The sequence below is a fragment of the Pholis gunnellus genome (assembly GCF_910591455.1).
Source record: "Pholis gunnellus genome assembly, chromosome: 2".
Taxonomy (NCBI): Eukaryota; Metazoa; Chordata; class Actinopteri; order Perciformes; family Pholidae; genus Pholis; species Pholis gunnellus.
In genome coordinates, this window is record NC_136536.1 from 9,632,026 (window position 1) to 9,655,925 (window position 23,900).

Sequence of the window (23,900 nt, forward strand, 5' to 3'; positions counted from 1 at the left end):
AGGAATAGAGGGGTGGAGAAACTAAAGAGCTGGATGAGGTGAAGGATGGGAGGAAAGCCGGCTGGAGCTGGGGGGCTTGTGTGACGTTGAAGAAAAGCTGTAGAAGAGAAGATTTGGAGTGATATACTCTAGGCGTACAGGGGCCAATGGGTGGAAAATATAATTGGTCAGTTCATCCAAATTAGGAATAAAACATGTTTATTCACTTATTTCTGGTATCTGGACAGTTAAATAGCATTGCTTTTATGTTTTTAATGTTTTGCCACAATCCACAATCAGTTTAATGGAGTTTTCATAGTAGTAGTAAAATGTCCACAACAAGGTCTCTCCATAAATCCTTTGTTGCAAACAGAGAAAGAGATGTTGCTTTTTCCAGCTCAAAGTTAATTCCATTAATCTCCATTGTATTGGGGCATTGGCGGAAAACCCAGAGATGTATAACTTAAAAACCTGGGCAAATAAAACTATCTGCATGGCAAGACACTATTAGGGATAAGTGAGAACATTTAGTTTTTTTGTGTGTAATTTGAGTGAACCAACTAATTTAAGAGTGACAGGCGGGAGAGCGTGAGGAATTAATGAATGTGGACCAGAACAAAGAGACTCAATATTCTCAAATGGGTGGAGTCTGTTTTCTTTAATCTAGACACTGATGATCTTGTTTTTCACCTCTCAGAGTTCATGATCACACAAGTTGAAAATAACAGAGATGTCTGTGTCTGTGTGTATATACCAGCAACGTTCACGTCCACTGGGATTTACACCTTTTATATTTGTACCATGCAGCAGTTGGCCATGTCTCATATTTTAGATGACCGCATTTAATCCAATTTATTCATGTCTTTAGTACGGGCCTTTTATTAGGGCTCTGCGGGTGTGGCATATTGTGACAACAGGACTGTTCCGCAGCACTGCTCAATGGCCTATAGGAAATATCTTCCTTGTAGGGTGTGGGAAGGGACAGGGCAGGGTAGCAACTCACATGGGGCTTGATCTTGTGATGAAAGAAGGACGTGAGTGGATGGGAAATAAGGTCACGCTGTCACATGCTTTGGATGGTGACAGAAATTGTATTGAAAATACGTTTATGAACACGATGATGGATGGTGTGTAGACTCTGGACTGACGTCTTGCTCATGGACATGTCCTGTGCATTTTAGAGAAGGCAGCTGGTGGATGTTTTCACTGCCCCACCCAAACTGTGAAAGACAAAACAGTGTGGAGTGATGTCATTACTACTGCTTATGCAAACCAGCTGTGTGAACTTATGGGCTGTACAGGGTTTAAATTCAGCATGTGCTAGTTAGAGCAATCATTCCCAAAAGACTGGGTCGGGACCCACAGGGAGGTCGCAGGAGTGTTTTTAGGGTCACGAAATAAATAAGCAGAATTTCTTCATGTCTTTTGTTTAATATTTATATCTGCTGTACACCTTTGAGCCACATGAGGGAGCCTGAATGTTTGTGTTGTTCTGATATAGCCACTTATAACATTAAATGTAATATTGAAGGCTATCATATGTTTTTGTTTTACTGGGAGGACAAAAAACAAGAGTCTGCTTACTTTGCCTAAATGCTTCTATTTGGTATCAATTATTAAGTATTAAACAAGTGTATATGTTTTCAAAAACACATGCATAAAACAACAAAGTTGTGATTTATCAAACGTATATTCCTTCAAAATGGCTGGTTTAATATATTCGATGCTTCCCCATCCTCTAATAATGGCGGTCAAAATGATCAAGAATGTTCATTTATGTACAAATTTGTTCTTCTCACATTTTATAGATAAGGCCTGTTGTGAATTGGCTCATGTGGTTTGTCATTTTTTTTTTAAGTGGTTCCGAGAATAAATAGTTTCCAAAACACTGAGTTTGAGGACAGATGTGGGTGCATGTGTGTCTCAGTACATGTGCACATGTTTCTGTAGTTTAAAAAAAACATCGCTTTTTCCACTCACTCTTTGAAAACAAAATGAGGCTGAAAACATGACAATTCTTAAAACGTTATTCACCTTTCTCTTTTTATTTTCTTCAGGGTGCTAGTAAAACGAAACAGTCACATTGGAATGTTAGCAAAGAAAAGATACAAAATGGATTGAAAGGAGAAATCAATGCGAGACGTTCCACTTATAAATCAGAATGTTTTTCCTTGGTCCAGTTCACCTACAAAATATTGCAGTTTCCTTTAGTATTTGATCTCCGTCTGTCAGTAAAAACTGCATTTACAGGACAAACAAACCGATTTTGGCCGCTAGATGTTTCCTTCTAACAGCCCTTGGACATATTCCTTTGAGTTATGTGTCCTGGATCAAATGTTATATAAAGGTGCCACAGAAGTACATATTTTAGCCCAACATAAGATATGAAATGAAGTTCTTTTGCACACAGAAGAAACATAACATGTGTTCACAAAATAAAAACAAGACAAAAAAGTCATCATACTATACACACTGCTCAATAGAATACTGATAGTAGAAAGAGCATACACAGTATATTGAAAAGAGAATAACATTGACAAATGGATGGGCAGAGTTGACAGTAAGCGGCTCTGCATCGGAGTCTGTTGGTCAGTCTCATGATCAAGAGGCTTGTTGGCTTCGTGATTGATTTCACCACAGTTTGCAGTGATAGATGGGAGAATTCCTCGTGGCTGACCCTCTTCAAGAAAATAAAGTGATTCAAACTTCAATACTTCTTTCTTCTCACCACGGTAATCTCGGTGAGCCATCACTTTTACAAAATTGTACACTTTTAATGGCTAATGTCACATTCAGACTCATCATTCACTCGCGTACTTTTCATCAAACACACATTCATACAAGCACCGGGTTCCCACACTTATTTCAGGACATTTTCATTGTCGATCTGGTTTGGCAGACAAGGATCTCGCCAGACTTATTAATTAAATCATCTTTTTTTATGCTTAGAAATAATGACTAATGGATTCAAAGTTAAAGTTGAGTTTGCTAGGATTACTGCCAATGACTCCTATCTGTAAATCATCATTTTACACTAACAATGAAACACTGCGGTTGAAGAGAAAATTCATGCCAAGTAAAAAAAGTACCGTTAGCCAGCATCTAGTGTTTTGTGCTTCCATTTATTGTTTTGACCTTGGCTTCTCATTCATTATTATATAACCCTCTCAACAATGCCCAACACACATTTGAAACCATTGCTCCTAGCCAGAGTTGAATCACAAACCTTAAACCATTGCAGGCAAAACAATCTAGCAAGCACGTCAACTTTAACAACTAAACCAAACATGCTAACACATTTAACATTATTTAATCGTTCAAACAAGTTGGGACGAAAAAAAACGTGAGGTAATGTCATCCAACCTGCATGTGCTACCATGTGTTGTGACTTGGGGGGTGGGTGTTCACAGCTTTTCCACAACATTACCAAAATACTCTTGTCCATAATCTACCATTTGAAATAATATGATCCTGAACATAACTTAGCCCTCTCAGACGTCTTGGGGAGTTGTGATCGATAGCTTTGTAGTTTAGTCTCGGCTAACGCGTGGGAACCCTGATACAGTAAGCAAGGGCAGCTTAGATGCATGTATGGATATACATACAGTCCAGGCACAGTTCAGATGCAAGTAAACACTAACACACGCATGCAAGATTTATTAAAAGCAGCACATGCATTCTCACACCTCCACAATCAATGACTCATCAGACAAACAAGATCAGAGCCCAATGTATTTTCTCTCTGAGTTTGTAAACAGATTTCAAGGCAGTTTGATTTATTTCCTCTCTGTCTGTCATGGCTATACAATAAACTAAGGAACAATTTCATTGATGCGCTCATGCTGCATTTACTAGTGGAGGGCTGGAGCTTTATACTTGACGACATGCAGAGACCCTGCTTTGTGTTGACAGCCCATGGCTGGGACTCCAGAGGCTGCAGGCATCATGGGAACCAGTGCTGACTAATGCTCAAATACACTCTCTTCCCACCCTGAACTGCCCATCTCCTGTCTCTCGTCTGCAGCCTGACTGCCGTCAACAACCCAGGGACTGAGCCTTCGTCATCATCAACCTCATTCATCACCGCCGTCATCGTCAGACTAGTTTTTCCTGATGTTTATTGAGGCACCGAGCCAAAAGAGAGGGAGGAAAGGGGACCACAACAAGAGGAGCGTTGATGTAGTAAATTGTTCTAGTCCCTGATGTCCACTTTGAAGTGGGCTCACTGTGGTTTGGCAAGAGAGGATTCAAAAAGGGGGGCGAGTTTGCATAGGCATGTGTGTGTGTGTGTGTGTGTGTGTGTGTGTGTGTGTGTGTGTGTGTCTGTGTGTTTGCGTGTGAATAGGTGTGATTTTGGGGGTCATTCCTGGGCTACAATTATTTGTAGACTGTTTCACAGCTCGGTGTCCGCTGTCTTGGTGGTGGAGTGGCCGTTGGTGGGAGGAGGAGGCTGGGTCTTGTCTGCCTCTGTGGACTCTCCGTTTGCGCTGGGTTTCTCTGGGGTTTCCAGAGGGGGGTTTAGGGGGGCCACAGATACAAGAGTGTTCCCCTGGTTCTCCTGATCTGCTGGATAGGCCTCCTCTGCCTGCAAATACAGCACAAATGAACTCATCATGGAAAGGATAGACAGAGAATGTCAACAACACATGGGAGTCAGGATACGTGTTGCTCGCAGATAAACTGAACTAGCTGTGAAGCAGCTGTCCCCCTCTTTTTTTATAAATGTGTACATTAAACATGCGCATTGAAGTCTTCATCACTAACATAGCAGCCATGCTGGAGATTCCCATTTTGCCCATGGTTTGCTTCAGTATATTAAAAGGAACAACAGCTTCCCTTTGTAATGTGTTGTGTAGGTCCTTGGAACAAATGTTGTTATGGGTTTAAAATTGAAGCATTTGATTTGCTGACACAGTTCTGTCAGGCGCTTAAAGACACACATGTACACAGATGCATCCACTAACCCCCACACCCTTCCACCATTACTTATAAACACACACAAACACATCCTCTGATGTGGTCTCTATCATGTGATATTGCGAGTAGCACAGAGAAACAGCTGTGTCTGGCTAGTAGATGAAACTGTGAGCTCTGCAGATGAATAAGGCAGCAGAGAACAGGGCGTGGGTCTTTGGATGACGTACACTCTTTCTCTGCGTATTCTCTGTGATAACTGGCCAGCAACATCCCCTAATTAAAACATTGGCAGCAATTGATTCCAAAGGAAAGAAAGAGTGCTGTTTTGATTTTAGATGTAGTAAAACACGAACTTTGCCTGAGAAAATCTATGCATAGAGTTACTGGATCTATAATGAGGGGTGTGATTGCAGAAACCGGCAAAACACATGGTGGAAAAAAAGTACATATTATTTGATAAAACACCCATCAGGTCAATATTTAAGGTCCCTCAGATCAGTGTTAAAAATGTAAGAATACAAATGTTTAGGTTAACAAATTTCATTAATTGCAAACATAATCAAACAAGCATTATGCATGGTCTGCAGTGGAAAAGGCAAACTCTTTTTAATTAATGGGCTGTAGGCTGAATGATTAACCACAACTCCCGTAGAGCCAGCATGGACACGTAAACCAGGAAGTAGGTAAATGAGGTCCACAGTGGCAACATATAGTACAGTGCAGGATATTGTAGATCCATTCTTAACAGAAAATGTGCTCACCAGCCTCACTCCCTTGGTGTCAGTCCTGCGTTGGCATTTGAGGTAACCTAGAGTGATTGCAAGGGCAGCAAGCAGACCACTGACAAGTATTCCCACAAAGACAGAGGAACCTGATGAAGTCGGGGTTTCAGTCTTTGTCACACCCAGCTGCAAACAAGTTGAAGACATAATGTTGTGGTCAAAAGCAGTAGATGTCCAACGTTATTGATCATTTCCTGTTTGTATAAAATGTTTTTTTTTGCATACAAACTGTCATAGTATACCGTTTTTTTTCAAATAGTATTTTGTACATACTGTTTAAACTTAGAATGTGCTGTAGTATGGATTTCAGACATGGGAGAAGAGGTCATTTCAGTTGCAGGACTTGTAGTGAAGGACTTGTGGGTTTCATGGTTATTTCATCTCCACCCCATCATATTCAAGCAGGTAGCATCTAATGCTCTCTTACCTTGTCTTTCAGATGTTCACTCTTGAGTGCTTCAGCCAAAGTAGCCAAGTTAGCTGCAGGGGCAGTGGATATTAGAAATATATCAGTACTTAGTTAATCAGGTCTATATAGTATTTTCTGCCATACGACAACATCTTAAATGTCACATAAAATAAACTGTGCATGTGTTTGCATTAATGGATGCCATCAATACCCACCATCATCACTGGCCACCAGCGCCGTGTTGCCGTTTTGGAAGATTTTTAGATTACAGTGTTCCTTGTGGCACCAGCCTGCAGGGTTCTCCTCAATAATGTGTTTAGTTGCTTCCTATAACAGAAGATATTATGTTAAAGGAAAATGTACTATACATACTTGTGCTAAGTCTAAACTTAACCTGAACCTATTTTTTGCAGCGTGTTTTGTGAAATCATGTTTCTTCATGTGCATCACATAGGAATAAATAATAATGAAACAGTTCATTTTTCTCATGTATATTTTGAAAAACAAGATTTCTCTGATTGGGGAAAATTGAGCATGAACTTAACTCAAAACTAGCCAATGCTTGAACAACTTTCACATTTGTGTACAGCTTACACAGAGTAAAGAGATTGTATCTCCTTTGGGTGATCATTGGGGCCAACAATCCAGTGTGTGTTCCTGAATTTCCCCGTTGACCATCAGTGCACATAGGCCTTTGTGTGAGTAATGGAGACAAAATTCAGTTGGATGGAAAACTGACCACACCTTCTTTTTCCCACCTTAACCCCAAACTATGATATCACCTTATTGCACAACTTTAGGCACTGTGACTTGGGAACACTCTTCATTTTCTGTAATGTGATCCAGACAGCTCTCAGTGCTCCCAGAACAACACTGTGAGCAAACCCTGAATCCTCAGTTAGTTGGGAGTGGGCCCACAGCTGGACTCTGTTGAAACACCCAAATCTTTGAGGCAGGGAGGAAGGAACTCCGGAGGGCTGAATGTCAGTACCATGGAATGAAATCTACTCTCTTCTCCATCTGTGTTTGTCACTTGTGACCCATCACATGTTGCTCTTAGGAATTCTACATTGTCTCATACCCTGCTTCGCTTGACCTTACGTGGCTTCCTCCGGTTAGAATTGATTTGAATAAAGCCAAAGATTTAATTTGAAACTGAAATAATGTTTAGAAGGAGAACAATGTGTTTTTATTTTATCGTATTAAACACTACTTTTTATAGCGAGTCAGAAATTTGGGATGTACAAAGGTTTAAAAAAGACCTCTCTCATTTTCCACTACTTCTGAGCATTGCTGCTTTATTACATTTGTTCAACTAATACATGCTGTTCTTTTATCATGCCATTTACCCATTCCTGCCTGAGGAGAATAACCTTGGTTTTCTCCCTACGTGTATTTTGAACTAATCATCAGCTGGCTAAGGCTTCTGGCACTGCAGTCCATGTTTAGTTTCAGGTTGAGTTGGACAGATGACTTCTGCAGATGGCCCTGGCTCTATGGATGACACAGTAATGAACCAAATAGAGGCTATGTAAAGAATGCGGACTGGTTTGTTAACTGATGCTGAGTGAAGCCAATGCAGAAGTGTCTTAAAAGTTGCATTCTCTCTACTGGCCAGCAGGGGGCGATTCCTCCGATTGCAAAAAGAAGTCCGATTGTATTGAAGTCTATGAGATAATGACCCTACTTCTCACTAGATTTATTACGTCAGTAAACATTGTAAACATGAGTTTCTCAATCGCTAGTTTCAAGTCTTCTTCAAAACAGCATGATGTTCATTTATTAAATTCTGGATCTTATTTAGAGTAAAATAGACCGTAAAGCAGACTATGCTTTAGGGCGAGCTTACTGTGATCGACAGCTCTCTACCTCACTCTTCCGCTTTCCAAATATGGTAACTTCTGTTTACCGGTTGCAAAACGTCAAGATGACGACGGCCATAATCCAAGATGTCGACGGCCAAATCGCCTAACTCAAAGCTTCATAACATCAGTTAACAAACCAATGGGTGCTGTCACAATGACTACGTGCACTTCGTATATACAGTCTATGGTTTGCTCACAACCTTGGGCAACACTACCATAGAGAGGTGAAGTGTACGTTTTGATGTGACGACCGTTCCGCAAACTTGAAGGGTTGATGCCTTTAATCGCATGAAAAAAAGGCCTTTAGGAGTTAACAGTAAAAGGTAAAACTATAATTATATAGTAATATAACTCCAAATGTTTGCTAAAGTTTGGAGTATTTTGTACGGGCAAGACAATAGATGCATTCCTGAAGTAAAAAAACTAAAAAGCCCCTCTATGTGTAGGCTTTCAGTATTATGAAAAACTGAAAGCCACACCCTTGCTATTCCCCCTTTCTTCTTAAGGACCCCAGAGCAAGAGAGGAAACATTAGCCTCCCACTTTATTTGTCTCCCGCCAGGAACACAGTCCCAAGATTTACAACGCCTGAGGAATGTCTGCGAAAAGATCTGCCTTTATCAGGGCAATACGTTCAACTGTAACTCTTTAAAACACATCCATCTTCTTCCTCTAAGTGGAGTAAGCGACTTCCTCTGGAGCCATTGTGAAGGGGGTCAGATAAGGTTTTGGTAAGAGGCACGTGTCACTTGAAGGTAAACACACTCAGCTCTCTCCTCTCGTTTCACTGTGGTCTTAAATGTCGCATTCCAAAATCTCAGCTGTTGGTAGTTTGATTCTGGAGGGCTCTTTGTTGTTTGTGAATATTCTACTTTTACAGTCATATTGTTCAAAATAAAAGAGGTAAACCCATACTCACGCAATTAACTGTTGACAACGCAGCCTTGACAGCATTACTTTCTGGAATGTCCTCCTTTCCAACACACACCACATCGGGCTGTGGAGAGAGTGAGCCAGGTCAGAGAGGCATATAAAGTCAGGAGGAGACACTTCGCACATATGATCGCAACCACAACACCAGTCATCCATTGTAATCACATCTTCCTCCAAAAGAAATATATGTTAAACAGCATAAAAATATAAGGTCTTTATTAGAGTTGTGTGCTTTTGTGCTTATGTTTATACTATCTCTGGATGTTGATAAGTCAAAAAGTGGAGAAGCACCATCTGAACATGGTACAGGCCGGTACTCACCACCACTGTTCTAACAGAGTTGGAGACTTCTGGGATCACGTTGGCTTCGACAATGGGGGCAGCAGTGGTGCCTGTGGTGCCTGAGGTGTCTCCATCCAGGATGTTATCAAGTGCAACGATTACATCCTTTGCTGGCAATGTAGCATCTTGAGGAGCAGCGGAAGCAGCAGATTCTCCACCGACAGCAGCGGTTGGAGTAGCACCTACATCTGGGGCACCAGTGGCATCTGTCACTAAAGAACAGAATCCAAGGACAATGCTGTTATTCACAGGCTCATACTGGATGGTGTCAAGGACACGTGATGTAAAGCAACATAACTTGACAAAAACCTGAACTCTGGAATAACTTCTCAAAAATCCCATTGAAATTTCAAGTATCGTTAAAGGTTTATCAGCCTACCAGCGTCTCCGGCGTCTCCAGCGTCTCCAGCGTCTGTGGCGTCTCCAGGTGCAACTGTTGATGGATCACCTTGACACATCACCTCATCTGAAAGGAAGGGAGAGCAAGAGACACACTGAGAGAGAGACAGCAACTTAAACACTTTCAATCAAAAAGAGATAACTGATTTCTGGTATAAATCCGAGGCTAACAAGGACTACAGCAATGTAATCCATTTCATCCGACACATCATTTCTAAACACTCCCCTCCGCATGGAAGAAAACCAATGTAGTATGTTAATAGTCTAACATCCAACCAAAAACTATTATGCAATCACAGGAAAAATGTATTTGGTGCACAACTACGTATTCAGACAAATAGCATCTATGGAATGTTTTTAAAGCCATTCACTGTCCAACAGTTAAGTATTAAGAGTCGGCTGAATGCTTATTTCTGTTATATGTTGTAAGTTTCTTAGAAAGAATACATAATTGTATTAAATGGTTTTCTTGTTAATTAAACACACATTACATGAACTGATTCTGCACACAAGATGCACATAAATGCTTATGATGCACATGGAAAGACACACACATATGCACCAATCAACTCCCTCTAAACTGTCATAGGCTGAAACTCTGCACTATGTTCAGTAACTCTCCACTATTGTGGACAGAAACACACCAGACAGCTGTGTGAGAAATCTCGCTGTGTTTTCAGCCAGGCCCCGCAGCATCAACATGAAGCCTCAGGACCTCCAGTCTCAACACAAACACAGGGAAACATACATAACACTCCTACTCCACAAACACAAACTTGGTGTGTCTCTCCAGAGTGTTTTTAAATTGGCTCAGAGAGCACAAGGCCAAGGCTGCAGACTATGTAACCTCCGGGTTCAGTTCTGATCTTCACTACTGGGCTACATCAAGTGGATTTTCGCCTCCTTGAAGCTTTCAGTCTGGGTGTTCCAGTCTTTGACGTGGTGTGCGGTGTGTGGTGTGTAGCCATGCCAGATGCAAAGAACGAAATCATAGGTTAAAGAGAGAATGATGCCGAGTGGCAATTCAAATGCAGCATATATTGCCGGTGGTTGGACAAATCAACTGCGATTATAAGGCAGCACAAAGGCAGATATATCACTAACAAATGTAATATGGTGGATGCTTCAAGTGCCTTTCAGCAACATGCCTGCTGACATATTTAGCACACGAAGCCCCAGGCAAGTTTTTGGCTCCATCTATGAAGATTTACAAGACCACGATCGTTATTGTTGACATGCTGCTGGAATGTGCTGCAGCTAATGAGTTGCTGGTCTGTAAGCTGTACTTCATACTTCAAGGGGACAAAAGCAGCTCCTAAACTTAGTTCTATACATATTATATATCAGGTGCATAAATGAAGCAAGCCTAATCTCTTGGAAGATTGTCAAGAATTTCACAAATGACTGCCATAGATTATATATGGAGAAATGGAATATTATGCCATTACCAGGAGGGTCTTGTGAATTTTACATTACATTAAGCAAGCACGATTTTTGTTCAGTAAGGAGAGAAATGGGAATGAAGGTAAGGTGTTTTATTTAATACTTTTCATCATGCATACGTTAGTATTTATGGGACTTTACATTATGCATAAATGGCACCATTGAAAAAAAATTCCGAAGGGGGGGTAGAGATGCTCCCGGAGACTTTGACTACATCGTCATTAAATAATTTGCACTCTGTTGATCACTTATTTAACAAACCTGTATTTGAACATTATCATGTACAGCTTGAATTCCAGGACATAGTCCACTCTATAAATAAATCCTATCTGCAAGGCTGAGACAAACAAACACATCAACGCATTCTGTAGCACTCGAAGCTGTGGTTGGACCGATGCCGACACGAAGGACAGTGATGAGATAAGTGCAGATGGGAGTGTTCCAGGGTTTAGCTCTGTGTCAGGTGGTCGACCATATATTTCTACGGCGAGGACTCAGGGGAGAGCAGGGAAGAGAAATGATAAGGTGGAGGGGGAGACTGTGTCTCACCATCACTTTATATAATGAAGTTGTTTTGAAAGCTACGTTTTTTACATTAGGTTCCGTTTCCTGCCAGACAACCTCCTTCCAACCCTCCTCCTCACTGGGGAAAAAGCCCTCCAACTTCCCTTTAGACACTTATAGAAACACCCACATAAGTTCACGAACACACATCTGCAATCACACAGCTGGAGGAAGTGCACAATGCATAGCATTCTGTGGAGGGAGTGTAGACATCAGTCTCAAATGCTGATATTAGCATGGTGACCCTCCTGTTATGTTTGTTTTGTGTTTACAATTTTGTGTTTTGAGTTCCAAAATGACTGCCCTATTATAGCTGAGTATAAATCCATAATAATCCATATGTTATCACCTAATGAGTTCTTGTGAACATTACACGTTTTGAACTTCTATTTGCTATTGTATGGCCTATAGGGGTCATTGTTTCTATTAGTAACGAAAGGACTTAGGCATTGGTTGTCTATTGGTCTGCATCATATTCTGTGACGTCTTCATTAATGACTTCCTCATCTTCCCTGTCAGTTCCGTGGTCTCTCTTCTCAACACCAGTGTCAGGAATCATGATCGAAGATATGATCAAGAGCTTCACATGCAGTCCATTGTGTTGCCACAGCATGAGTGCTGTAGGAATGAGTCCCAAAAAACTGGAAATGAGTTTGCATTTTTGCACTTTCGGATCCCTCGTCGATGGTTTTCTTTAAAGCATTTTTGGTTGGAAATAAGGTCTGCGGTTAACACAAGCTTAAGATATTTTAACGTTTTGTTCTGTGATATTGAATATGTCAGCGAATTTTGAAGCTTTATAGTGTCTTTAAAAAGTGGCAAAATGAGACTCTTAAATGTTATTATGCCTAGTTCGCCTTTACAGCCTCATCATGTATGCTCACGCTTATGTGACCGAGGTTTAGTTCGTTGATAGCCTAGTGGTGGATTTTTGCTTCTTAAAAGAAAAAATCATAAAAATGGTCTAGACAGTATTTTGCTGAACAAATTGTAAGTCTCAGAAACGTTTGTTTGTCACGGGAACCAGTGACACGTTGACTTCTGGGTTTGGTCAACAACAAGTCGTCCCTGCACCACTCTATTGTGAGAAAGGCCCTCAAAAAAAGCTACCATAGCTGTGAAAAAAGTTCTATATATTATTGAAACAATGTTGCCATTGTTTGGTTAGAACACCAACAGGTCAGACGCCCGTGGGGATGATTCTATCGAGCGGTGCAGGGATGATGTATTTTTGTAGGTCGGCCCTGGAAATTAGCATCGCAATAATTCCCTTGACAAAAAGCCAATGGGATTTTTCCATTGGATTTTGTGCACTTTAGATATAGGGAAAGCATATTTTGAATCTTGCTATCTGGTCCCATACGTATAGTCACTCACCATGTCCCTGAATCTCTCATTTGTCACAGCCTTTTCCACTTTCTCCCTGATGCGTAACTGCCACTGTGACTGCCATTTTTTCTTTACTCTTCCTGCCATTCCGGGCCCCATATTTAGGGTGGGGAAGCGTGAGGGAATAACAGCAGAAACAAACATAGTCACACCTGATTAAACTGGTTCAGTCAGTGTATGAGCAGGGGACAGCAGCTGCAGTAGGTCTCCTTAGGGAGCTCCTTCCCCTCCCTGCATATGTGCTGTACTGTCAGAGAGATGTGAAGTGTCTGACATCATAGGGGGAAAGCTTCAGCTCTGAATCTTGCATTTGACCTCCACCCAGACCACAGAGACAACACCTTGGCTGTCACTATGTGCCACACCCTCCTTTCCTTTTCCTCCCATTGACCGCTGTATCCAGATGTCCACAAAAGGACCCTGAAATCTCACCTCACTCCTTTCGTTTCATTCCCTACTAGGAGGAATGTCACTTCAGCTTAACTTGGGAATTCTTTCAGTCTCACAGACACTCAAGGAAATTCAGGGACTAAGAAATGCTAAGAGATGGCAACCAAGATGGAGTAACGAGCCTTAGACTGATTATTTGTATTATCGGTTGATTTTCAATTAATTGTTTAGTAAATAAAATACCCAGAAACCTGATTTGGAGGCATCTGGACAAGTTTTAGGACTCATTCAGCTGACTCCTCCCTTTCCAAGACTGTCAATTAAAACATAGTAATGGATATTATATTCCATTTCAGCAAATAGATCCTCTGAAATGCTACACTCTGGCCTTTTGAAATAACAGTAAAGATGAAGAAAGAGCAAATCCTCACATTTCAGCAATAGATGAGCCACGATCCTTTGTCGGCTCACCGGCTACAATAACAGTTCCTGCAATCATAGTAACACTATCCTTCAGGTAATAATGTCGTCTCACAGCACACCACAAATAACACCTTTTCAAACTCCTCAGGCTGTGCAATAAAACTAAAAAGTATACTACGAAGTGTAGCCATGGAAACCACACAAAGTCCACTTTACTACTTCCTACAGTAACTATACAAAAGATAAAGTAACGCAGGAATACACGGTTCGTGCCCCCGAGCATGAGAACTATTTTTGTTTCTGCACAGACTGGTGGCAAAAGTTGACTTTTCCACCCTGCCGACGCCCCTGGTGTGTTTAAACAAAATACAAGATAGTTTTGGGGGGGGGGGGAATGAAAAGGAATTATCAACAGGTTTGGAATGTTATCCATGCACATCCTGGACAGGATGTGGCTGTCACAGCACACGGCGTGCAGTGACCTCCTCGAACTACAGAGGTGAACATGCTGGGAATACTCTGGAATACAGAAACACACTCCTGGAGTGGGATTACACACACACACACACACACACACACACACACTCACTAACTGTTATCGTGGGGGGTGCAGCACGGCGGTTGTCCTCTGCATTATTGTGGCTTGATGTGATGAATTACTGAAAATGTTACTCTAACTTCAACATTTGTTTTCAGGGTTTGTAAAACCAAAGGCTGAGGAAGCCCTAAGGAGGGATGAAAGCAAAGAATGAAAAGGCAACACTATGATGATTGATGGCAGCTACTAACCGTTGTTTTGATTCAACCTTTAATTTACTCATTAAAATAGTTTCAGCAGTGCAGGGAAACTTAAAACCTGTTTCCAAAACAGTCCATCCATTTTTGTTAGCGGATTAGAAACTGGAAACACCAGCTGCTCTCTGTGTCAGAACCAGCACTGGGGCTGCAGCAGCAGATGTCCATGGACCGATTCCAGCTGCTGCTTTTACATGAGACCGTGTGTGGGAGGGGTTGTAAAAAGATATTGAAACCTATGGCCCTGAACAATCTGGCTGCGATATGATTGAAGCTAAGGGGCCAAAGTGGGAGAGGAAGATTGAGAAATAATAGCACGAAGTGTGATCGCCTTCCAGATATAGCTAAACTCTGCAGTTTTGTTTTAAGCGCACAGAAACACACTGTTTATACACATACAGAACAGATGAATAAGGGCCAAACTCAGGACCTTCAGCAAAACAGCATGGTCTTGTGTTTTCAATTAGGAAGTATAAAGCATGGCTTCAACGGCATACCTTTTACCGAACATTAATTATCAGGAGCAATTATTCCGGCAGTCAAAAGGCCTCAGCCAAGGCTCATTAAATGCTTTTACTCTCAGAGGTTAACAGTATACCCCTCCATGAATACAGCCATGACTGGTTAGCCAACATACATTACAGGGATCCGGGAACAATAAGGAGGACCAGCTTGCCCGGGGCAAGTAAAATGCCACGTCGGGTGAGTAAATCTAGAAACTAATTTGCCCGATAAAAAAAGAAGTTTTTCTGATGATGGAAGTAGCTAAGGAGTGAGCCATCTTGCTTCCTTCTCATCTCTGTTGAGAGCTTCACATGCACAGTACGCTAAATTATGAATCCCGCTTTGGCAAAGGCATGACCTGCCCTACTCTGTCAATGATTTGCAAGTACTCATTAAGTGAGACTGGTTGGGGTGAGCATATCGGGGTAAGCCAATCAGAGGCAGAGTAAGGCAGGTCATGTCTTTGCCATAGTAGGATTTGGAATATCGCACGCAGTACCGATCGAGCAGTGGTTAAGACAAAGCTTATAAACTGAAGCAGATTAATTTACTTAAATAAAGATTAAACATGACAATTAACTTTGGTGTTTGTTGTGATTTGATAACCGGTAAAGCAGAGAGTGCTCACGGGTTTCTCGTGTTGGATTTCGCACAATAATCTTTGGACTTGCACATCAGCTGCACATATGGGCGATTCTTTTTGTGATCAGTGATATCTGGAACCTTGTCCCGCTAAAGGAGGAGAGGGGGAGAGCCCCCTTCCCCCCCCCTTCCCGCCTTTCTGCTGGTAAAAACCAACAGCTGTAAAATTGCAGCAGGGTGCCAGGGGAACAAGGAACAATAACCTCACCACAAAACAGCAGTAATTGGAATAGGAAGAATTGAATGCTAACACAGCATCTGCTTTTCATTAACATTGTTTCACTGCGTAAATATTGTTGCTAGATGATCTACTTCTCCACGTCAACTCCTCTTTTCTCGATGATCATTTGTTAGCGGCGACAGTGGCTTTGTTTTCTTATCATTAATATGTTTTCTTTGGACAAGAGTTAGCTTTAAATGAAGATAATTCAGAGAGAGAGAAAATACATGGTAAAATGCCCTCCCCTCCCCTTGTTACGGTGATTGTCTGATGAGAGCTAGCAGACGAGGTAACAGAGCGAACACTGGCGACAGGCAGTGTTTGTTAGAATATTTTAATGGTTTCAGCTGTAGCCTGACCTGGCTCTCTCACATGTAGAAATCACTGAAGCAAATTGGCAGTTTGACAGAACACAGGCTCCAGGTTTAATTACTCTGCAAGCTCACATGGCTCCTAAGCCCATAACTCTGGGCCCAAGTGGACACACACCCTAGCCTGACATAAGACCGCTATCTGCCAAGGCTTACATAAAAAGACCCACACCCACCAGCAGATGACGTGAATCAAACTTCACCATCGCAACTTGGGACTGAAAGAATGCTGGTCAATAGCCGAGAGCAATGAGAAAGAGAGTGGCAATATTCTGCCCTTGTTTACGTTGGCAGGGCGGAAGTCTGAGAAACAAAGTCTTGTGCAGGCATATATGAGCGCTGATTTCGACTCTCCGTAAAGCACGTGTTGTCTTTTTCAAGGTTTTAATCAGGACATTGTTTTTCTTATACATTTTCCCGGAATCCAGCAATCTGTGAGTTATTGTGTCTCTTCTTCCTTTGTGTTCAATCATTTCAGTTCATGCCATCTCGAACAAACTTGTCTCAGTGAAGGCCACTTAAGTGTGCGTTGCACAAAGTATATCTACTGAGCATTGGTGGCTTGAGCACAGACAGACACACACAGAGGAACTCAGCTTGGCCTGCGGCGCTGACTTGAACAGTCATTGTAGATGACAACCTGAAATGAGCAAGACGCTGTGTTTTTCCCCCTTCTCCACAGCAGATTTAAAGCTTTGTTTTTCCCCCGAAATCTTGAGAGAGTGACAGCTTCAAACGTACTCCAAGAGGCGATGAATGACATCATCCAACATTGCAGTCCATGCCCATTTCAGCGCTACATATTTGCACGCCTGCTCAACTCCTGAATGACATGGGAAGTGGGAGCATAAACTAAAGCTGTTTGCCGGAGATTCTGGATGATTGGCCTGCTCATACAAGACAAGGATGTTTGCTCTGATTAACAAAGTCAAACACACTCACTTATCAAGTGCATCAAAGGCTCTCATCCTGTCTCTCTTGCACCCAATCCTCCATCCACTCATACTCTTTTGCCCGAATCTGTGTTTCGAACCTTCAAATCCCTTCAAAAGTCTTTGAAAATGTACTTTTCCGCCCTGAGTCCATAAACATGTCGTACGATGAGTGGCAAGTCCAAGGCTTTTGTGAAATTAGTTCGCTGGTTTCCAAATGTGAGACAAAGAGAGAAAAGTTAACAGTCAAGTTCTTCTCCGTTTTGCAGAAATGCTAGAAAGCCTGGTTAAGACTGACGTCAGATCAGCTGCCACACCCATTTCCCCCCTTCTGGGGCTGATGAAATCACTGCCACCAAATCTGAAGCGGCATAGATTAAACCTCCCGATACAAGACAATTCCACACTGAGAACGAGACACAACAACACGGGAGCTGTGCAGTGGAGCGCCTCTGCATGCGTCAGGATAGAGTGACTTGACAAAGAGTCTTCTTTGTGCACATCAGGACAGCCATAATGGAGCAAGAAACATTAAAATGGCTTTGTGTCTTTGAATGAATAATGACTCATATACCACTGCAGCCACATAGGCCTATACTGTGAGAAGAGTCAATGAGGAGACAGATCGCCTCTTGTGACTTGGCCAGGCAAGTATGCGGACGACCGACGCAACGACAGAACTGGCAGGATGTAGATCACATTAATAATAGTAGCAATAAACCATTGCATATATTTAAGTGAGAGGTTTTTCCTTTCTTTTCCGAGCCCTATGTGACCATGCCTCTGAATTCTCGCACCGCATTGCCAGTTGGACACAAGTGTCAACAATGTAGCAACTCTGTGTGATCGGTGGACTGCTGATGGATGTGGTAAAGAATCGAGGATGGGTCAGCGGACTTGAGGCAACACCTCTATGATATTCTTAAAGTGGAAATCAGAAGCTGTCTGCTAAAACCTAAAGGCAGAGGCAAGACGTTTGGGCCAATGTAAGATCCTATTTCAAGTTAATCCCAATCACTAAAAACAAAATCCTAATCATACAGATAATAAGATAGCAGCATAGCGTTTTTTTTTTTCCAATTAACAACAAAATACATGCTTGATTATTAGTTGTGTCTAAAGACATTGTCCCTGTATTGTAGCTTTAATTTCTCGGCAGGGTGCGCCCAGAATAATTAGATTTCCATGTAAATCTAATTACCATCTGTTAAGCTGCTGATGTATGTGGTGTTCCCTTTTATTGTGCAAACTACAAGCATGTTCCGCCATGTCATGATCTTTTCCCCGTTAAAGTAAACACTTAACTATTTTCATCAGTCTGGAACGCTCCTCTACCCAAGGTCACCCCAAACACACCCCGCCCCTGTGTCCATAGATGGGTCCTAATGGCTCTGCAGAACACTGGGCTGAACTAGAACTAGTCCTGCATTACAACCAGCAGGGCAGCAACACCATCCAAGCCATACATCACCCTGCAATTAGTGTCTGGCCTCAGCCTGATTTGGAGTGGGCTGCCCAGTGCGTCCACACATGATTGCGCGCAAAGACACACACACACACACACACGCACCCGCACACACACACACACACACACACACAGTTTGCAGATCTGCAGGGAACACAAGTAAGGGAACTATTCTATTGCTCTCTGTGAATCCAGGTCACATGTGGTCACTTTATTATTCGTAGCACACTGCAGTTCACACACACACTCACATTAAATATCTTTTTTAGAGTCGCAGTCAGGAATATGCAACAGATGAGACCAAACTGATAGTTTTTAACATTAAAAAATACTTTTTTTTTAATGCCGTGTTGTGTGCTTGGTTTTAATCCCTTTACACACATTTAAACAGCTCCACCCAGATGCACTGCAGGATGTAAAGCATAATTATTCCCAACTGCAACTTTCCACTCCTGAGCAGACCCTTTGTGTCTGCAGCCACCCCGTCGCTAACCATGCCTCTTTGCATCTGCGTGCAACCTCATGGCAGAACACATCAAAGCAAACCCCCCAACTAGCGTGTAAAAAAAACACTGTTGATGCACACAAACTGCATGACGTGAAACAAGAATTTTGCCCACTACAATGTTGGAGACACACAACAGGAACAGCAAAAAAGTTGATATCCACAAATAACATAAGACTCTGCGTGGATAGATAACTTTCTAAGAAGAGAGGTAATATTAGAGCTGCAAAAGAACATGCTGTAATCAAACAATTATAAGAGTACTCACTGCTGAGCATTAGAGCGCAGAGCACCAGAACTCCAGCCATCCTTCTCCAGGGGCCATTCATTCTCCTCATGGTCAGACTCAGTGCGGCCGGTGGGACTGTGTGAGAGTAAAAAGTGTGGTGATTGATAATGGGTGAGTGTGTGAGGGCCGGGGGAGTCGGGAGTTTCCTGTGAGGTCTAAGTGAGCGGGACAGTCAGGCAGGATAAAGCCTGGCTTGTGTTCTGTTGCTCTTTATATGGCCCCACTCCTTTAGCCTCTCTCTCTCTCTCTCTCTCTCTCTCTCTCTCTCTCTCTCTCTTTCCACACCCCTTTTTCTAACTGCCTTCTGCTAACCCATTTCCCCCAATGCAAATGTACAGCAAGCACCAGAACCAGATGTTAGTGGGTGACATCCTGTTTAGCTTTATCTTTGCTGCAGTTTTGTTTCCTGGGGACAAATGTTGGGTAAATGTATGCTAGTGGTGTAACTGTTTTTCCTGCAATGTGGGGGCTGTGGTTGGAGTTCAGGAAAGCTTCAGGTGATGCTTTAGTAGACATGGTACAAACACAGGCTGTTTCCACTGGTTGGTCTATGAAAAGAAAGTACACTGGCTCAACACTTGGGGATTAAGCACCCCTATGTGAACACAAATTTGAAATATCTACAACAGGCTTCGACGGGATTTGTAGAAAAAGGCTTTAAAGTAGCTGAGCGTGTCCTTACTCTCGATTTTTTGAAGATGCACCTGGTAAACAGGAAGCACTCCTGCCGCCTACATGCTGTGTACATTGCTGAGAGGCCTGTAAAAGCACATGGCGTCACACAGAACACTTGGCCCCTGGTTTTTGTGCGTCCCAGGACAAATGACTAACAGCTTACAGTGAGTCATCCACTGAACCGCACAAGTACACACGTACATGCACACTTGCATGTACGGTGCACACGCTTTTTAAGAATGCTGTAATACACACGCACACTGACACCATGACATCATTAATTACACCACATCAGCAGAAAAGTGACGAACTGTTGAACCAATGTGTGATGTCGGGTGTTCACCGTTCATGTTCACACAGAGATGGGCTGTTCCAATGAAGTCAGGCAGGCCACATCTGGAAGCACTGCACTGGGTTTTTGAGGACTGCTTGGAGACGCGCTTGTCAAACAATGCAACCATATGGGGGCTGAATCAAGCCAAGATCAGGCTGCTGTCTGACAAAAAAGGAACTCCTGCTGGTCACCCTGTATGTTTCACACACAGATACTTGTTAAAGTTTGTTAAGGGGGCCTTGAAATCACATTCAAAATTCATTAAACGGAAGCAAATCCAAAATTTGAATTTCTGTAATAACTGCTTTGTACGTACAGTGTGTTTGCACTTATGTTTTTGCAATATTAGCAACAGCGGTGCATGTACATGCTGCGGCCGGTAGCTCCCATGAATTATGCAATTGTTTTTTGTCTTTAATGGTTTTGTGTTCATCACTAATGGCATGTGACAGAACACATTCATCAACATCTAAAAAGGGAAGCGTGGGGATTGGATTAAGAGCAGCCTACTGCTGGCTGTCTGATGCCGGGTCGCAGAAAAATAAGATCCTCACAGAGACCTGGCTCCATCGTCACCTGACGGGCGGGACAGCAGGACAGAGAGCAGGACTCCTGTGGGACGAGAGGTTGACGCTGTGTTTAAATGAACTCCACAAAGAGTTAGCGTTAGATAATATCTTATTTGGATAATTAAACATTAAATCTATATAAACAAACTCGAAAAAACAATTGTATTAATGTAAGGAAAAGTCATTTTTATATCGTAATTACCTGTAGTGTATGGAGTTTCATAAAAATTAGTTTCTCAAATCTCCACCTTAGAGCATTTACATAAATTAAACTCTACAGTGTTATTCTTATCTATTTCTGAAGGTTTTTACAGAACAATTTTCATTCATTCATTCATAACATGATTTATATGCTATTCCTAACAACATGGCAAATGTTGTTTTTTTATGTCTGTTGACAGTATTTTCTGATTTATGAAGTGATAAAAAGAGATACCCCAAATCCCCTCTGTAAATACCTTTGACTCGCCCGGCTTCATCCAATAGTTCTGTTCAGGAAATGTGAGCAAATTTTCACATGTATTTGATAAGGAAATGCCTAATTTGCATAATGGAACATAACATTTCTGAAAACTTGTTATACGAGAATGTAAGTATACTGGAGAAGTTTCATTACGATATATATTAGTTACATTCTAAATCTATTGTATGGCACCTATATAAGACAATTTCATAAACAACTGTGTGTAAAAAACACTATTATATAGAAGTATCTCTGTCCTGATCTTGAAACAAACATGAACAAAAATGACTGCCAGTGTGCAGTAATTAAAGTTATTACAATATTAGAAAAGCGTTATGAAGGGGTGTATCACAGTGGATTACTACCCTTAATATGCCGAAAATAGAAATAAATGAACATAATGGACCTCAATACGCCAGGAATCTTGACAGACTAATACAACTATGTGGATATATGTGCATGTTTTCAGATCCATCTTACGACTTCTACAGTGGCATGATATTTGTTTGTGGAGGATTATATTTGCACAGTTCGGTTAACCCTTATTTGAATGTGAGGCGTGTGTCCGTCTACAGCTGAAGAATCCTGATTAGCTAAGCCTGCCAGGGGAGTATTTCTGGCGGATTTAACATATATCTCTTTCCCCCTTCCTTCCCTATCTTAACATTTGACTTATTTTGGTTTATTTGCACAAAGAGTCTCTGTAGAGAGTGTGTGTGTGTGTGTGTGTGTGTGTGTGTGTGTGTGTGTGTGTGTGTGTGTGTGTGTGTGAGCGGGGAGGGGGGGGCATAATCAGGACATCACGAGGATCGGCACATGGTAGCAGAGAATCTGACCCTCAGGGACCTGTTTGGCTTTGTTTTTGTTTGGAGGATTTGGTGTTTTGTGAGTGAGCTGGAATCCAGTTGGATGCAAACCATCATAAGAGCACGCCTGACATGTGACAGTGGTGCCAGTACAGGCATGAATACGTGGGTAATCTTGATAACATTAATAAAAGCTCACATTTTGTTAAAATGCATGAATTTGAGAACGCTGCAAGAGATCCGGAGGCTAAGTTACTGTTCCAAATATTAGTCATGATTGTGGCCTTATTTACCCTCATCTGTCTCTCTGCCCTGGGCGTTTTGTTGTTTTTCTTTATCCGGTATGTTTCTTCTACTGTGGCATGTCTAAATATCCTTCATACTATAATATTTGTTTTTGCCGTCGACAGCCGTAAAATCTGAAAATTAATTGAATGGAGTTTTGTGACCCTTTCCTTTTGCTAATGTAGTGTCATTCTGCTTTTGTTGAAATGTTGTTCAATCTAAATGAACAATGGGCAATTGTGAAGCTGATGTAATGGCATTATGCCATTAAAAGAGCTCAATTTGAGGTCATTTGAGACACTTTAAGACTATGCCACAATAGCAAAATCAATCTGTTTTAAAAACAAACATTCCTGGAAGTTGAGAGGCCTTCCTGCTTTCCTTTTCATTAGTGTGGTTGGAGTGTGGATTAGGAGGGTGAATGCAGAAAGACTTCCCAGGCACGGATACCACTAATGCTTTGACCAATGGAGTGGAGGAAACAACGCAAAATCCTCCCTCTCTATGAAATGACACTGCCGGTGTCCGATGGGCTCCTCTCCTCCCTCAACATCCTGCTGACCTACCCATCTGTCGCCACTCCCGCATCTAAATTCCTCTTCTGTTTCCTGCCATTCTCCTTGTGCGTGATGTTTCCTAGTAGCCAAGAGTCCACTCTTCCCTGTGCAAGTCCAGAAGTGAGCAGACAGACCCAGCGATGACCCCAAACCGGTGAAAGAGAAACATGGAAATGTATTTATATTCACCCATAACCCTGCAGCTTGTGTTATCTTGATGCCCTGCCTTCCATGTCTGTTACATAAGACCGTGTGAAACGGGACAGACCTGGCCAAGTGTTTCCGCATTGTAATGGAGGGGCAGCACCAGAGTCCAGTTTCTCACAAAGGGAGCTGGGTGGAAAGAGCAACACGGAAAGAGAAAATGGAGGAAACAACATTGTGTTACACGGCTAAACCTTTGCAGATCACTCTGGAGTTGATCGATGTAGAGCATAGCCGTCTGCCTCAGGTCTGGCGTAGCTAGCCCAAATGTGCGAACAATGAAGATATACTGTGTTATGAGGAAATGTAATCTAATAGCAATACATCCGCCAAGTGTAAAGTAGATCGGTGCTCGAGATATACAAAGGACACACCCACAGAAGTAACTTTATAGTTACATTTGATCACATTTCACCCACTGAACCTAGCTTTCGGGACATGATGTCATCA

The 23,900-nt window shown here is 42.0% G+C and overlaps 1 protein-coding gene across 1 annotated transcript; it reads right to left on the bottom strand.

The window, feature by feature from the left end:
- Positions 1–2,000: 2,000 nt before the first annotated feature.
- On the bottom strand, positions 2,001–19,721 carry cd34 (CD34 molecule). Its single transcript, XM_079175100.1, has 8 exons — positions 19,537–19,721; positions 9,606–9,692; positions 9,206–9,438; positions 8,871–8,948; positions 6,303–6,414; positions 6,106–6,158; positions 5,658–5,804; positions 2,001–4,564 (listed from the first exon to the last, which is right to left on the bottom strand). Exons 1-8 carry the CDS (start codon positions 19,604–19,606, stop codon positions 4,373–4,375), a joined length of 972 nt encoding a protein of 323 aa, XP_079031226.1. The 5' UTR covers positions 19,607–19,721; the 3' UTR covers positions 2,001–4,372.
- Between the last annotated feature and the right edge of the window lie 4,179 nt (positions 19,722–23,900).